We start from the raw sequence: 16,593 nt of genomic DNA, 5'->3' as shown, positions 1-16,593 counted from the left end.
AGCAGTTAAGATGGACACATCCAGACGTGGGCACGTTCTGAGATATAACAGATCACAGCAGATGTAATAACTTCTTAGTAAAAATATCAGAGCAGAAGACAGAGTCCCGCTGCTCTGTCACACCAGCTTCCTCTCACAGCCTGCATCACACAATAAATCCCAGGTATACTGTGGGGACCCTAAGGTGGCTCCATGTATGGCTGGCTCAGAGCCCCGAGTGAGCTGGCAAGGTTGTGATTGGGAGTGCTGTGAGAATGCCCAGCTGTGGGCAGCTAGCTATCCATGGTAGACATGTTCCTCCACCCGACTATGTCTCATAGGTCGGAGGAGTGGCTCCTCTCAAGACACAGATCTACAGAGGTGGGAGTTCTGCAGTCAGGAACACCTAGGACTGGATTGGACAGGGCCTATTCCAGGACCCAAAGCCGGCGGGGAGGGACCCACGCCCAGGCACGCACCTAAAGAGCTGTAAGATGAGGCTGTAGAGCCCAGCGTAGCCGGCTCCGACCGGAGGGGTGGTGGCTGCTGGGGGGGCGTCATGGCCGAGGAGACGAGTGGCCCCGACAGGGACTGGGAGAGCGAGCTGAGTGGGGAGGTGGACAGGGATGAGGACGAGTGCAAGGATGGCGAGCGGGGCAGGGAGCCCGGAATGGTGACGGGTGCTGAGCCTGCCAGCGACCTGGGACCTGGTGGGAGGAGGGAGGCTGAGTGAACAAGGGCAGGCAGGGCTTCTGTCATGGAACCACTTGCCCGTAAGCCTACTGGTCAGTAACTAGACAGCTACATAGCAGGGATACCTAGGGGCAGGGTCACATCAGAGGAACCAGGCCAACACCCAGAGGGGTGCAGTCATCAGACCCCCAAACTCAAGAGTGTCTTGGTAGTGGTCCTGGTAGAGCCAGGAACTCATTAGTATGGTCCTCACAGAACCACCAGGGCTCTAAGAGTCGATTTCTTTTGAAATGAGAGAAAGTAACTTTCCGGATGAAGAAAATGATGTAGTAACAGGGACCTCCCTCTATGCCACATGGAATAAAAACAACTTGTTTCCCCGTGAGAGGCCCTGGCCAAGTCCAACAAGGGGCTGCTTTGTCACACAGAGGTAAACTGAGGAAGCAGCAGGAAGCTGAGCCATACAGGCCAGTGGCAGAGGCGAGGAGGAGAGTCTAAGAAGAGGGTCCCAGCAGATGCCTCCTCCAACCCCACAGTGAGCCAAGCAGCATGCATGGAGACAAAAGGGCAGCTGAGCTCGGCACTCACCTGTCAGTCCAAGGTCCTGCTCTTCTAAGTCTTTATCTAAGGACGCGATGTTTATGTCACTAAGACGAAGATCTAAGGCAGAACCTGTGAAATAAACCAGGCATTACCCACTCACTTCTCAGCCAAGAAGACAAAGCCTCTCTGAAGGAACCCCTGACCCCATACCCACCAACATGCGCCTAGCAGGAGCAAAGCAACCACCCTGCCACCCAATGGCAGCACAAGGTAACTCTGCTGACCAACGAGGCTGCAGTCCCCTCCACAGCCAGAGGTGTTTTATCTGAACCACCCTTGCACAGCCACACCCACAGCTCTGTCCAAAGATGTTCTGCTTCAAGGGTTTTCTGGTTTTGTTTTGTTTGCCTTTTATTCTTTAAGACGGGATCTCACGCAGATCATAACTGGCCTCAGTTCACTACGCAGTCGAGGATGACCTGAACCTCTGATCCTCTCGCCCTGCACCTCCCGAGTGCTGGGACCATGCAGGCATGTACCTCGGTGCCCAGCTGTTTCTCCTTTCACTTCTAACCGTTTGTTAAAATTTGACCAAGAAAATACATTCAACCATTAAAAATTTTACAGGAGGCCAATTCTGACAGGAAATGGTTCTGAGGCCATGTTAGGTTGAACACTAGGATAATGAACTCTGACACCGTGAGGACCTAAGACCAGGATCTGAGACCCGAAACAGTCTCCTCAAAGGTAGGAGTTGCTGGGTGTGATAGAATACACCTTAAGCCCAGTACTACAGAAGCTAAGGCAGGAGAATCACTGTAAGTTTGAGGCCAACTTAGTCTACATAGTTTCAGGAGCAGGATGAGACCAGGACACACCTCCACAGCCAGAGCAGGACTGCTATTCAGGGAACATGTAATGGAGAAGTTGGCACTCAGTGACAGCTATCTGAGGGGAGGGAGGAGGGACAGGACTGCTGTAGGAGCATGGCTGTGGGTTGTGCCACATTCTCAATACAGTCATAGTAAAACGTAAATATGTAGAAATCCTGCACTGAGAAGCAATGAGACTGCAGCTGCCACTGCTGTCTGGCACTGTGTCTGTCTGTGACTACTGTCTCTCCCACCCACTCTGGCTCTTCACATACATCTGTGAAGTCTATGTATGTATGCTATGTGGTTCAGTGCTATCTCCACTGTTGGCTAAGGTCCCTTCAGTCCCCAAGAACTCAGAGTTCAACTTCAAGATAACACACATACTGTCTGTCGTGGCATTTGCTTGTAACCCCAGCAACTGGGAGGCCAAGGCAGAAGGATTGTGAATTCCAGGTTAGCTTACAGCATAGCCCACCTCAAAAAATCAAAACGAAACAAAACCACCACCAACAAACCCCCAAACTTTCCCTGCAAGTCCCTTGCTGGATGGAGACAAAGGGCCTCTCCACAGCAGGGTGACAGACAGCTCCAAGACTATAAGGATACTCCTCTATACCAGGGCTGTGTAAAATGCCAGGGACACTGCTTGTCTCCAACTGTCTAGCATGTTACCACATCCTCTGGGTGAGGTCCATTAGAGACCTCATAAGAAAATGCTCAGACAAAACTGTCGCTGCTCAGTCAGTGGCATTTAGGTGGTCAGAACTGCCCACCTACTGCCCAAAGGTGAGTCTTTACATTACCAGAGCCAGATACTTGTAAGTCAGGGCAAGAATGCAGGGAAGCATGTCTACCAGGAAGTGGAGGAGGGAGAGGCAGGGGCCACTGCACTAGATCAACTCACAGTTTAGCTGCGGCTAAGGAGTGGCTTGGAATGCAAAAGGCCATAATCAGAGAGAGCCAGAGGGTGACACTGGTACAGTCCCTACTGCACTTCAGAGCTGTGGGAACCTATATGATGTATACTAGAGCCCAAACCCAGTCATACCGCCCTTTCCCGGTCTCTCTGATTCTCATTCTTAGGACTAGTGAGCACTGCTCAGCCTTATGGGGACAACCTGAACCAAAGGCAGGACACACCTCTCCTGAGGAATGTTTCTCAGTGGTTCCAAGAAGAAGCTGGATGCTCCTGACTCTGAGAAACCCCTCATGGCTGTGAGGCACCTATCATGCTTGCTCAAGCCAGAGTGGATCAACCTGTGGCTTACTTACATGGTTTCTAAACATACTCCTAAGCTGCTGGCACAACCAGATCCCAGCTCCATCTGGCCTAGCCACCTCCCCCCCCTTATTACCGGAGCCACGAAAAGGCAAGACTCAGGAGTCTTCAGGGCACTGAAGCCAGGATGCTAGAGCACTCAAAAGGAAACCTTCCACTTGTACCATGTGGTCAAGGAGCCAGAGCTCGGGTTGGGGATTTAGCTCAGTGGTAGAGCGCTTGCCTAGAAAGTGCAAAGCCCTGGGTTCGGTCCTCAGCCTCAGCTCCGAAAAAAGGAAAGAAAGAAAAAAAAAAAAAAAAAAAAAAGGAGCCAGAGCTCCACTCAGTGCAGGGATCTCCACTCCCTGAGGCCTAGGATACACGGCTCCTAGACCAGACGCTGGACATCATAGATCCCTTAATGATAGGTGTTGGATGAGGCCTTTTTTACACCACCCAGTGTAGGCTCAGGACAGCAGTGAAAGATAAGGTGCAGGTAAGATAGGGCTGTCCCAGAATGCATTTCTGTAACCCCTGATGCCCAGGAAATAGGAACCAGGCACTGATACGATAACTGACTGGAGAGAATTACAAGGAAAGAAAAAACAAATTGCTAGGAAAAAAAACAAAAATCCTCCGCCATCAGAGAGCAAACGCAGAAGGAAAGCAGGCCACCATCACAATGCTGATGAACGGCACAGGCCTCCTGCTCCACAGGTTTCCTGATCCCTATGTTTCCCCATGCTGGGCACCTGTCCCTGACCGAGCTGCCACTTTCACACAGCCTGGGACAGAGGCCCACTTGCTGAGTAGCTTCAGCCCAGAAGTTCATCATCTCAGTCTTCCAGGTCAAAATCAAAGTGCGCATGCCTGCCTGGACTCTTTGTATTGACGTAGGAGTGTTTCCATGGTTCCTGGGGCTTCCTGGGTATGTGACTCCATGAATCCTGTCTCAGTCTCCACTACCATAATCCTATTCCCTACATGTGTGTCCATGTTTCTTCTTCTTCTTTTTTTTTTTTTTCCTTTTTTCGGAGCTGGGGACCGAACCCAGGGCCTTGCACTTCCTAGGCAAGCGCTCTACCACTGAGCTAAATCCCCAACCCCTCCATGTTTCTTCTTAGAAGGACACTATCACTGCATCAGGGCCTGCTCTAATGACCTCATCGTAACTCAATGACCAAGAGCCCATTTCCAAATGAGGACATGTTCACAATATGTCCTCCGATGATGGTAACTGAACTTAGCCTCACACAGTCTAGGCAGTAAATACTTTGCAACTAGATCCCCTACTACTAAACTAGACTCCTTTGGGGGTGGGGATACAATGTAACCCACAAAAAAGGGACCCTACCTGGATACGCCCCTTACCATGTCTGCCCCATGGACTCCAAGCCCGGCCCTCCCCTCCCAGAACTGCCCGCCCTTGCTGTGAGTGCCAAACTGGGTTAACTTCAGGACTTATGTCCCTAGCTCTGGATCCTCACTGCCATCTTTGCTGTTTCCTACTCCTCCATCCTCACAGTTTCTCAAGTCCCACCCTGTCCTTTGCCTTCTAGATCCTTCTGTCTAGCTATCTTTTGCAAAGTACTTGTTTCCACAGAGACCCCTCTTCCCGACCTGGCCCACCCACCTCTCTGTATCCTACTCCTGCAGCTTCCCTCTGGGAGCCTTGTGGCCTTTGCCATGGTCACAGCCTATACAGTGACTTCTGGAGCCCTATTGTAACAGGCCTCTAGACCTTCGCAAGCCCCATGGTCTTAGCACAACTGACTCCATGACAGAAATACCATCCAGGCCTTAAAATCCAGCAGACAAGCAGCAAAATCTGAACTTCCTGAACTGAGAAAAAAGACCTCACCTATCAGAGTCCACAGTTCTGGGAAAGTCCCCGAATGTGCTAACCCTGCTTCTGGTTTCTACAGTTCTGCTTCTGGCTAACTGTTCCTGCTAACCGAGGTGTGTCAACCCAGGATGTGGTTTTTGGGGTTAAAAGCCCACCCTGACAGCCAGCCAGGGCTACACAGTGAAATTCTCTCTCAAATAAACAAACAAACAAGCACCCCACTCTGAGAAAGGCTTGGCCTGCACTTAGTCCTGAACACCCAGTGTAGTTGCCAGGTGACTGATAAAGACTTTCTCCTGATATAAACCAACGGTGGAGTCGTCTCTGGTGGATACCTCACAACACTACATACTCCCTTTCTCCGTGCCATAGACGGCCACCCCACAGCACCACATCCTGCCCAGGATCTCATCTCAGTCTGCTGGGGAGAGCAGGTGTCTCCCAAGAGCAGGCATGCTTCAAGGTTTCTTCTTCTCCCAACCCAGCACCAGCTAAGACCCAGGTTAGTTTTCATGGCTCCCATCATCCATCCTCTGGCCATCCCTGAACTGCCTACAGCCTGCAGGAACAAGTCTATAGCCTTGTCTGGTATGGAGTTCTAGCCTCTCAGGCCTGAGGCCCTCAGTGAGGTGGCCAAGCTTCCTGGTGGGTCTTTCCTGGCCACACTCCTTCATAAGCTACTGCTGAGCATGTCCCACTAGTTCCAGATCCCATCAGTCTCCAAGTCCTGTGTGCTGATCCTCTAATCTGAACAGAGCAGGCCAAAGTAGGCAGACTGAGGATATGCTCCCACCCTTGGATAAAGCAACTGCCCTACCCTCCTCTGTTGTTTCCAGCACAGGAGTCCAACCTGAAGCCTGGGAAAGCTAAGTGAGAGACAGCTCTGCAGCTCTAGTGCCCCTGGTAAAGTTGGAAAAACTCGTTTTGAAAAACTAAGGGGCAAAGAAAGGCATGGAGTGGGAACCTGTCTTCCGTGGTCGGGGTCTCTGTGACCCCTCGGAGCCCGAGGTGCTAAGGGGGCCCGACATTACACAGTACATACAGCTCAGGACCGCACTGCAATCAACCCTTACTGAAGTTTAGCACAGGGTGTGAGCCACTACCCTGGAGCCCAGCAAGATATCAACAAAAAGGGGATGTCTGGGGAAGCCTCTGGGCCTGTCCACCTTAATTCAGAGCCCAGGATGTCAAGGGGCTACCCCACCCATCCCACGCCCTAGTCCACCAGGCTCTTCTCTCCAACCTCACTAATGCTCCAGATGATTACACCGGTACTCCTGAATGGTGCTTAAAAAGAAGAACCAACTCAGAAAAAGACAGAAATCTAGGTGAGCCTCCTCCTTACATAAACTGCAGTGTTTGAAGGCCAGGTTGTGCCTCCTGACCCAGAACAAGCTCCACCAAACGACCCGAAGCCACCTGGACCTCAGCAGCAGCAGCAAAGACCTCATATTGTCCTAGGCATCACCAGCTCCCAATATGACACAGCACATTCAAAAGGTGCTGCTGTCCTCTAGGGTCAGGGATACATGAAGTGACAAACCACACGGAGTGCAAGAAGGACTTAAAGGCCACACAGGATGGGAACCTTCTCTATCTGCAGTTACTGAACAGAGGAGCACCAACAACCATTGTGTCTGTACTCTGAACTGGGATAGTTAGAGGAACTGGGGGAACCAGTCCACAAGGGAGAAGAAACACAAGCCGCAGGGGCCCACAGGGCCCTGGGTAAGCAGCACCAACAAAAATTAAAAGCAGGCAAATTAGTTAATCTCCTTCTGCAGCCTGAAAAATTCAGCACAGATCTCATGATCTCACTGTCAAAGAGGTACATGGTTTCTGGGGAACATGCACCCCGATGGACATGCATTTTGAAGGAAAATGACCTGATGGGATGCGCACCAAGACCTTCACCTGGGCAGAGGTGCACTTACAAGGAAAACCACCTGGGGTTGCTTCACCTGGGGGTACGCTGGCCGACCAGGATGATCTCAGAGGGAGACGCGCGTCAAGGGGGGACCACTTGAGTAGATGAGCGCTAAGGGAAACACCACCTGGGAGGATGTAAGTACAGGACCCCTGGGGAACCCGCGCCGGAGGTGGGGGAGGACGCACACCTGGGAAGGAGGGAGGACGCATGCTCGTTCCAAAGCGCCGAGAAATGACGACCCACAACTTGGTGCTGGGCTGACGCGAGACCGGGATCTGCCGCAGCCACTGTCAATGCTGACTCATATCCTCCGCAGCCCCGGCCGGCTGTCTGTCACTGAGGATTCAAACCTGCCTGGTTCGCGCTCCGCCTTCGCCAGCCGCTGGCCCCGCCCACTCACGCTTTGCACCCTGCCCCGGAGCACTAGGCCACTCCCCCTGCCTGCCAAGGTGTGCAAGAGCAGACAGGTTTCGGCTGAAAGCCTGACTCACAAAGAGGGGGAGGGGCGGGGCGCGCAGAGGGTGCGGGGTGGGGGCGAAGTGCCGGGGCGAGCGGTGGGGAGGGTGAGTCCTCCGTAGTCAAGAACTGGAGACAGGCTCACACTGACTACTAGAAGCCAGGGTGCTGTCCCTGCACCTCTTAAATGTGCAGGCCCTGCACTTGGCTTCATTTAAATGAAAGGAAACTGCCCCACAAAGACAATGCCCTCAAGTCTACCCACCCCCTAGCTCCAGCCCTCTAAAACTGGAAGGAAAAAAAAAAGAGGGAGGGCCAACCCCATGGGGTTGGAGCATGTGGGTCAGATGGAGGCAAGGACTGAACGCCTAGGAGCCACGGATTGGCATCACAGGGAAGAGAGCCCACTGACTTCTTGTGTCAGGCAATGCTGAGGATGGGGACCTTACAGAAGAGAATGGTTCGAGACAGGAAGGGTACTGATATAAAAGTCATCCTCCTGCCCCAGCTTCTCAAGCACTGAGATAACAGTACTATGACTAGATTCACATATGACTTCAGCTAGCAGGGTCCAGGGGATTTGCAGTGAAGAATGTTCAGTATTTTAACCAGGAAGCAGCAAGTACAATAAACTGTAAATAAAAATGGGTACCCAGCAGACTGAGGCCTTGGGTGCTGTCCCCAGACATGCAAAACAAATAAAAAGTGCATCTTCCAACTTTCTGACTGTGTGGCTGAGGCCGTTCATCACACATTAGGTAATGGCTAGGAGAATTACTGGAGCTATGCTAAGTCAGTGTGAAACACCTGACTCTTTCAGTGTCCGTGGCACCTGGGCGCTTGCTCAGGGCTGGGGTCTAACTTCCCCTCAACACTCTTCTGCTCCATGTCCTCCTCACCATTGCTACTTTCACGACATAAAACCAGAAGCAGAAGGCTGGCAGGTCCTGAGGCCAGCAGGATTCTCAGAGTATCGAGGAGTCTTGAAGGGTGGGCAAGCACCCCCTGCAGCAGGACAGCCTCTAGATCCAGACGTGGGTCCATCTGTGATAATCTTTCAGACTCAGCACCCACAAAACTTCCCTCCCTCTCCCTGAATCCGACAGCAGAGACAGGGAAGTGGTGCTTCCTACCGCCTCCATGGCCTCCTGATGCTGGATAAGCCTGAATTCTAGAGGGTTCTTTAGAAAGCGAGACAAACCCACACAGGACCCCCGTGGAACTCAGGTCTCCCAGTGGAGGAGATCACACTGGCCACAAGATTATGCAGTGACTTATGGAAGAGACAGAGTCTACCCTGAGTGAGATCAAGGTGGGAAAGGCACTGAGGGCACACACTGCAGCCCACAATTCCTCCTTAGGCAGCTGTGGTGCTGAGCCCGCCCACAGTGCTTTCCCAGAAGCCTCTGCAGCACATCTCCAGCTCTAAGATTCCCCAGTAGTCCTCATGTAGGACAGAACTCTTTAATGTCCCTTGAGGATGGTGAAGGGAACTCTCTGCCAGCACCGGGGCGTCATTCCCAACCTGCATCCAATGTAGGACTCTAGCTGGCCTACATGGATAGAGCGCATGCTACCTTGTGGGATGCCGAGTAACATCAGTATGTCCTCTGGGTAGGGCTTTCCACTTTGCTACTTGTATGTCAATATGGACTCCTGTATTCTGTCTGAGTCCCTAGGCAGCATAACCTTCCCAAAGCTACAGGGCTTATCTTCCTAGTTCCATGGCTCTAAAACCACCACAAATGCCATTCTTTGTGTATCTCCCAAGGACACAGGGAGGAGGATGGCCTGGTGGCAGAATGGAAGACCCAGGAGGGTGGGACACAGGCACCGGGGGACGGAGGGATAGCTCAACGATTAAGAGCACCGGCTGCTCTTCCAGAGGACCCAGCTTTAATTCCCAGCACCCATGAGGCAGCTCACAACCGTCTGTAACTCAGTTTTCAGGGGGTCCTACGCCCTCCCCTTCCGGCCTCCACAGGTAAGGCATGCATGCAGTGCATAGACATGTGTTTAGGCAAACTCATATACATAAAATAAAAACAATTAACATCTTAAAAAAAACAATTCAATTCCCAGCACCCACATGGTGGCTCACAGCTATCTGTAATGGGATCCGATGTCCTCTTCCGGAGTGTCTGCAGACAGCAAGAGTGTACTCACAGACAGAAATAAATAAAATCTTAAAAAAAAACCCAAAACCAAACAAACAAACAACATTTTAGGCCTGGGTCATCTAGGCCCTAGTGACCACAGAATGGCGAGAAGAGCAGAGCTGGACTGTTTCCAGCTAAGGAAAGTTTAACAATATGCAGACTTTTCAGCCCCAAACCACAAAGAATGAACATGAATGATGGTTTGCAAAAGGCAGAGAGTAAAGAAATGCTTGTATCTGATGACGACAAAGAGATTTCTCCTGAAGTAGAAAAGGCTTATGTCCAAAGCTAAAGGTAAAATCGATAAAAGTGGAGAAACAGGCAGGAAGAACAAGAGAGAGAGCAGAGGGAAAGAGGCAACAGCACGAAGAGCTGGGCAGGTAAATGACACAGAAACAGTCTGAAAGAGAAACCTTCCGCCCGGGAAAACACGAACTCTACTTGAGGAAACAGAAAGGAAGAGGTAGACTGCTTCCTGAGATTAGGGAGTCAGTTCCTTGAGGCAGAATATCTAATTTCTTCTTTTCCTCTCTTCGAACATGCAACAAACTGCCACAAACCGCATCCAACCAGCAGCCGGCCAACCAGCCCCTTCTATTGGGGCCCTAGCGTTTACAATATCCTCTGAAAAGTCCCCAGAATTCCAAATATACACATATTTGCAAAAATTATCTGCAGCTTGCAAAATCACACCCCTGCTAGAGGCAAATCACAGTCAGCTGCTGTGGAGAAGCTAAAACAGCTCCATATCCCACCTGAGATTAAAATAAAAATATAAGGGCTGGAGAGATGGCTCAGCGGTTAAGAGCAGTGACTGCTCTTCCAGAGGTCCTGAGTTCAAATCCCAGCAACCACATGGTGGCTCACAACCATCTGTAAAATAAAAATATATCCCCCTAACATTTCTGTGTGCTTAAAAAAAAAGAGTATTTTCACTACTGCCTGGTCAGCTAGGCCCTCGTAACCACAGACCGCAGCAGCTCAGAGCACGCCTCCTGGGATTCACAAGCACAGCATCCAGGGGTCCCTCAGCTTCTTGGCCTCAGCCCACCTGCCTAACTCATCCCTGCCTTTCAGCCCAGGCTCTTGGCTCCTGCGCAGGCCCTGTACACATGCTAGCCCAGCTAATATTACATTGCTCCTCCCTCAGTGAAGACTCCTAGGTACTAAAGAGAAGTCCAAGAAGCTGGCTGCTTCTGAAGCTCTGTGTTTACCTGTTTCAGGCCTCATTACAACTCTCCCCGACCCTGCCCACACCCCCACCTTTAGTTCATCATGGTTTCCAGTTCCATTTCCTCCTAGCCTCATTTTCTAGTGGCCTCTGGGATAGGAGGTCCACTTGACACGGTTCTTTGGTGTTGTGTGCAGTCTATGATGTGGGCTCTGCGTATCCTGTACTCCCAAGCACCACACAGCATTGAGTGGCTTGCACTGAGACATAACGAGAGCATGGAGCCTCTGGCTTTTCTAAGGAGCAGCACATCCTGAGCATCTACAGCACAGTGCGAAAGGTGCCCAGGAAAACAAGTGTGGACTCACCTATGACCGCCTCCACAGTGTTGCCAGCTGGATCCAGTGGGAGGGCGCGGGCAGGGAGGTTGGGCAGCGTGGTGGGGGAGGAGCTACCTGAGCCAGTGCTGGATGCCAGGCTGGATGCCACACTGGAGCTTATGCTGGGAGCCAGTGGGTGAACCACTGAGAACACAGCGAGGTGGTTCTGTTAAAAAACACAAACAACATGAGCGGGCACTGCTGGGAGCAGTAGCAGCAGACACACCACAGACGGATGGGCTGCCAATCTCCCCAGTGCGGCATGAAAGACAGCCAACAGTTCAGGGTCTTCACTAGTGCGCAGAGATGTTCACTCGCACGCACTGACTACAACAGGCTACCTTGCTGTCACTCAGACAAATATACCTGGAAAGTATCTGTCTGTTGACAAAAGCTACCCAGCAGGCACAACCCCTGACAGGCCAGGGGCTGGGGGTGTGCTGACCCTTTTCTCCAGCCTCCCAGGAGACTCTCTGCTCCTCCCCAGGTCTTACCCACCCTGAGACCAGAAGAATGAAAAAAACAAGGAAACTGGTACATCTCCATCTGACAGACAACAGAGAAACAAGTCAGATTATATGAAACAGGGACCCAGGCTAGATGGATTCAGGGAACACAGTAGCACAGCTGGGGGTCCTCAGCATGTCCCCAAAAAATGGACACTTAAAATCAAACCTATGTGCTGAACCTAGGATTCTCGCATTGAGAAAAAGCAGTCCCTGAATCCTGGGCCTCACCATACCTCCATGAGCCAATACCAGGTCACTTACATTTCCCATGAGTCCCACAAGGGTACCCAGGGACTCCAGACCCAGGAGTGACAGAAGAGCCTGGGCTGAAGAGAGAGGCACCTGTGCTGCCTCAGCTACCGCCTTCACCAGTGGGCCCAGAACAGAGGAGCTGGTCCCAGTCAGCAAGCTGAAGTCCACTCCAGCACAACTGAGAAGCTAGCATTCTGGGTCATATCACTACTGCCCCCTCCACCTGTCTACCTTAAGACTTCAGACTTCACCGAAGTCCAATACTAGGAGCACACACACACCAGTTCCCAAAAAAGAGGGGAACATGTCACCCCCATGGGGCTGTGTTTAGTAGAAAAGGGACTTCCGGCCTAAAATCCCAAGAAGAATGTGTGCTCTGTCACTCTGACTGACTGATTCTGCAGTTAAGTGGTTCTTCCAAAAGACCCAGGTTTGACTTCCAGTACCCACACGGCAGCTCATAACCATCTGTAATTTCAATTCCCGAGGATCCAACATCCTCCTGTGGCCTCTGTGGATACCAGATATGCATATGGTACACAGACATACATGCAGACAAAAAAAACTGCACACACATACACTAAAATAGTACACATTAAAACAATGACAACAACAGAACAAAAAAAAAAAATTCCTGGGTTTTAAACCAGAGACCAAGAATGCAGAGACCTTGCAAGCTGGCACAATGTTATCCCAAGCAATCAACACTGGTGGTCTCAGGGCTGTTTGCCTAATACAGCAGCAGTATTAACTGGGCTGTGGGACACCAGGGCCCCATCTGGAAACTGACTTGCAGCCTGGAGGCTGGGACCTGCCAAGGGCACTGAGGCACCATCCTCTTCCTTCCCAGGTATGAGGGGGACAGTCACACCTGGGGTTCTCTCATCAGTGCGCATGGCACCACGACTTCACCATGGCAGACACTGGAACAAGGGCCCTTCAATCACACAGCAGAGGACACACCCCTCCCCTAGGAAAAGGTTCCAGGAGACTGCTTGACCCTACAAATTAGTAAGATCACCACGTCCTTGCCACTTCAGGTCACAATGGTCACAAATGTACAACCACAATGGGGTGACCCAAGAGTTTCCAAAGAGAGAGGCCAAGGCCAGAGAGATAGCACCAAGGGATAGCTTGCCTCCTTTAAAGGCAGCTTTATTACCTGGCTTTTCTCTCTCCTTCCTTCTTTCCTTCTCTTTTCTTTTTTGTTGTTAAGATATAAATAGGATAAAATTAATCATTTTAACCATTCTGGGTTTTACTAATGTTATTTATTGGGGGGAGGTGTATGGATACTCGTGTGTGCAGGTGAGAAGACAACTCACAGGAGTCAGTTTTCTCCTTTAACCTTGTGGATCTCAGGGATCAAACCCAGGCCATCATGTAGGTGACACGCTCTTTTACCTGTGGAACTGCCTGGCTGGCTTGCAGTCATTCTTAAGTATGCACGTCTATGTGGCACTGAGGACTGACGCTCAGGCCTCACACATATAGACATGCCGGCTGGATTTATGTCAGCTTGCCAGAAGCTAGAGTGATCTAACAGGAGGGAGCCTTAACTGGGAAACTGTCTCCAGATATAGGGCATTTTCTTTATTATTATTTTTTTTTCATGGCTTGCAGTTTATTGTTTGTGCACTGGTGTTTTGCCTTCACGTCTAGCTGTCTGATCCCTTGGAACTGGAATTGCACACAGTTGTGAGCTGCCATGTGCACGTTGGGAAATGAAACCAGGTCTTCTGGAAGAGCAGACAGTGTTCTTAACCACTGAGCCATCTCTCCAGTCCTGGGCATTTAATTAGTGACTGATGGGGAAGGGCCCAGTCCATTGTGGGTGGTGCCACATTTAGGTAGGTGTTCCTGGGTTTATAAGAAAGCAGGCCTTGCTGGTTTGAATACCCTTGGTCCAGGGAGTGGCTCTGTTAGGAGGTGTGGCCTTATTGAGTAAGTGTGTCACTGTGGGGGTGATCTTTGAGACCTTCCACCTAGCTGCCTGAAAAAATTCAGTCTTTTCCTGGTTGCCTTTGGAACAAGATGTAGAACTCTCAGCTCCTTCTGCACCATGCCTGCCTGGACGCTGCCATGCTCCTGCCTTGATGATAATGGACTGAATCTCTGAACCTGTAAGCCAGCCCCAGTTAAATGTTGTCCCTTACAAAAGTTGCCTTGGTCTTGGTTTCTGTTCACAGTAACAAAACCCTAAGACACAGGCTGAACAAGCCATGACAAGCAAGCCAGTAAATAGCACTTCTCCACGGCCTCTGCATCAGCTCCAGCTTCCATGTTCCTGCCCTGTTTGAGTTCCTGTCCTACCTTCCTTCAGTGATGAAGAGTGCTGTGGCAGTGTAAGCCAAAACAACTCTTTCCTCCCCACCTTGCTTTGGTCCTGGTGTTTCATCCCAGCAACACTGACCCTGACTAAGACACTAGGTAAGCACTCTATCACTGAGCTTTATTTTTAACCTCTAAGACAGGCCCTCACTATAAACCCTGGCTGGCCTTAAACTCAGTGGTATTCTTGCCTCAAGCTCCAAAGCAGCTGGGATTTTATGTGCCTGACCACAAGACCTGGCATTAAAAACATCCACCCTGTGCAAACACCATCACCACCAGTTTCCAGAACCCTTCACTTTCGCCAACTAATACTCTGTCCTTGTGACCCACAAATACCTCACCCTCTTCTCTTTGCTCTGGCTCCATGAGGACAGAAGTCATAGTGAGAATAAAAATTCTCCCACAGGAAGGAGAGGAAGTGACAATTCACCTAGAGCAAGTTTTGAGCGCATATATATATATGTATATGTATATGTATATGTATATGTATATGTGTGTGTATATGTATGTGTGTGTATATGTATATATGTATATATATGTGTGTATATATATATATATATATGTATATATATATATATTTTTTTGAGGTAGGGTTCCACCATGTGGCTTAGGCTGGCCTTGAACTCATAATCTTGACTTGGCCTACCAAGTATTGGGATTTGGGGTTACAGGCATGGATTACATAGCCTTGCAATGCTCACCGTAGGGAAGCACAAATGACCTTGGGTTGTTGGGGCAGCCGTGTCAAGATAAAAATCTGTTTTCTAAAACAGGCAACTTAGTCTGAACCAACATATGAAGCTAAACTGGTTGGGGAAGAGGCCTTGAGGCATATGTAGCCCCCATTACAGGACCAGGCTAGGGAGCTTTAATGAACACCAACAGGCTATATTCCCTCAGATGGGAGGCTCCCCATAGCCACTGATGTCCACTCCCAGAAACTAGCTAAGCTTGTGAACATGGGAGTGTGGGCTAAACAATGCCCCTTAAATCTGTATGTGGGAACCCTTCCAACCAAGACACCTGGGTGTGACCTAATCTGGACCCGAGAATCTTTACAGACACAGTAGGTTATGATGAGGTCACTGTCCTTGTAAGAGATGAGGACAAAAGCACGCACCAAGGGATAACCTGTGAGGCCAGTGAGCACACATCTGTGGGCCCAGGAGAGGCCCCAGGCCTGACCCCACCTTTACCTCAGTCTCTAACCTCCAGGATTTGGAAATAAGTTCTGTCACTCAAGCTTCTGTCTGAGACACTTTGTTACTGTGGCTGCAGGACCCGTGTTTCCCAGAGGAAAAAAAATGCTACAAGGCTTTGGTTTTGTTTCCAAGGTAGGAAACAATTTTTGGGAGGTGGGAGGGTGTTTCAAGGAAGGGTTTCTTTGTGTAGCCTCGGCTGTCCTGAAACTAGCTCTGTAGAATAGGCTGGCTCGGAAGTCACAGAGATCTGCCTGCCTCTGCCTCCCAAGTGCTGGGACTAAGGCATGTACTGCAGCTGCCACCAGGCTTAAATATTTTTAGCAATAAAACAAAGGGCACATGAACATGAGCAAAAGAAAAAATAATTACAGAACAAGTAGGCACCAGGACTGGGACTTAGCTCAGCAGTAGAGCAAGACATGTAGTGTACGGAAAGGCCTAACAGAAAGCCATGCTATGCTGCCCAGCCGCACAGCACAGCACAGCACAGCACAGCACAGCACAGCACAGCACAGCACAGCACAGCACAGCACAGCACAGCACAGCACAGCACAGCACAGCACAGCACAGCCCTATGTCCCAGAACTGTACCTGCTTGCTGTCCTCAGTAGCTTTCTGGCTGCCTTCAGAGGGGGAATCTTTCCGTTTGGCCTACAACAGAAGGACCACTCAGGTTAGAAAGGTAAGGAGACGTCTTCTGAAAACACACAGACCTACACATTGCTTAAAATTTAGAAAATGCGGGGCTGGGGATTTAGCTCAGTGGTAGAGCGCAAGGCCCTGGGTTCGGTCCCCAGCTCCGAAAAAAAGAACCAAAAAAAAAAAAAAAATTTAGAAAATGCTGGAGCAGGTATGCTGGCCTAGACTTGTACTTGTACTTGAAGATCATGAGTTTGAGGCCAACGTAGGCCATATAATAAGACTCATTTCAAAAAATAAATAAAACAAAACAAAACAATAACCAACAACCCCATGAAACAAAACACTGAGAAAGTATTTCCCCAGC

General features: G+C 50.3%; 1 protein-coding gene across 10 annotated transcripts in view; it reads right to left on the bottom strand.

The window, feature by feature from the left end:
• The window catches only part of Unkl (unk like zinc finger), a 46,099-nt gene that overhangs the window by 4,483 nt on the left and 25,023 nt on the right, over positions 1-16,593 (bottom strand). For 6 of the 10 annotated variants that reach the window (XM_063270091.1, XM_006246057.4, XM_017597602.3 and 3 more), the window contains exons 9-12: positions 16,179-16,238; positions 11,279-11,456; positions 1,261-1,344; positions 459-686 (exon numbers count right to left, since the gene is read on the bottom strand). In XM_063270091.1, the coding sequence (XP_063126161.1) occupies positions 459-686; positions 1,261-1,344; positions 11,279-11,456; positions 16,179-16,238 (550 nt within the window). Of the gene's footprint in view, positions 1-458; positions 687-1,260; positions 1,345-7,311; positions 10,986-11,278; positions 11,457-16,178; positions 16,239-16,593 lie in introns of those variants that run through there. The other 4 variants (XM_008767609.3, XM_063270090.1, XM_008767613.4 and 1 more) reach the window with 3 other exon arrangements.

This window comes from Rattus norvegicus, chromosome 10 (genome assembly GCF_036323735.1).
Source record: "Rattus norvegicus strain BN/NHsdMcwi chromosome 10, GRCr8, whole genome shotgun sequence".
Taxonomy (NCBI): domain Eukaryota; kingdom Metazoa; phylum Chordata; class Mammalia; order Rodentia; family Muridae; genus Rattus; species Rattus norvegicus.
Note: the sequence above shows the minus strand (reverse complement) of the source record. Positions and strands in the feature narration are given on the sequence as shown.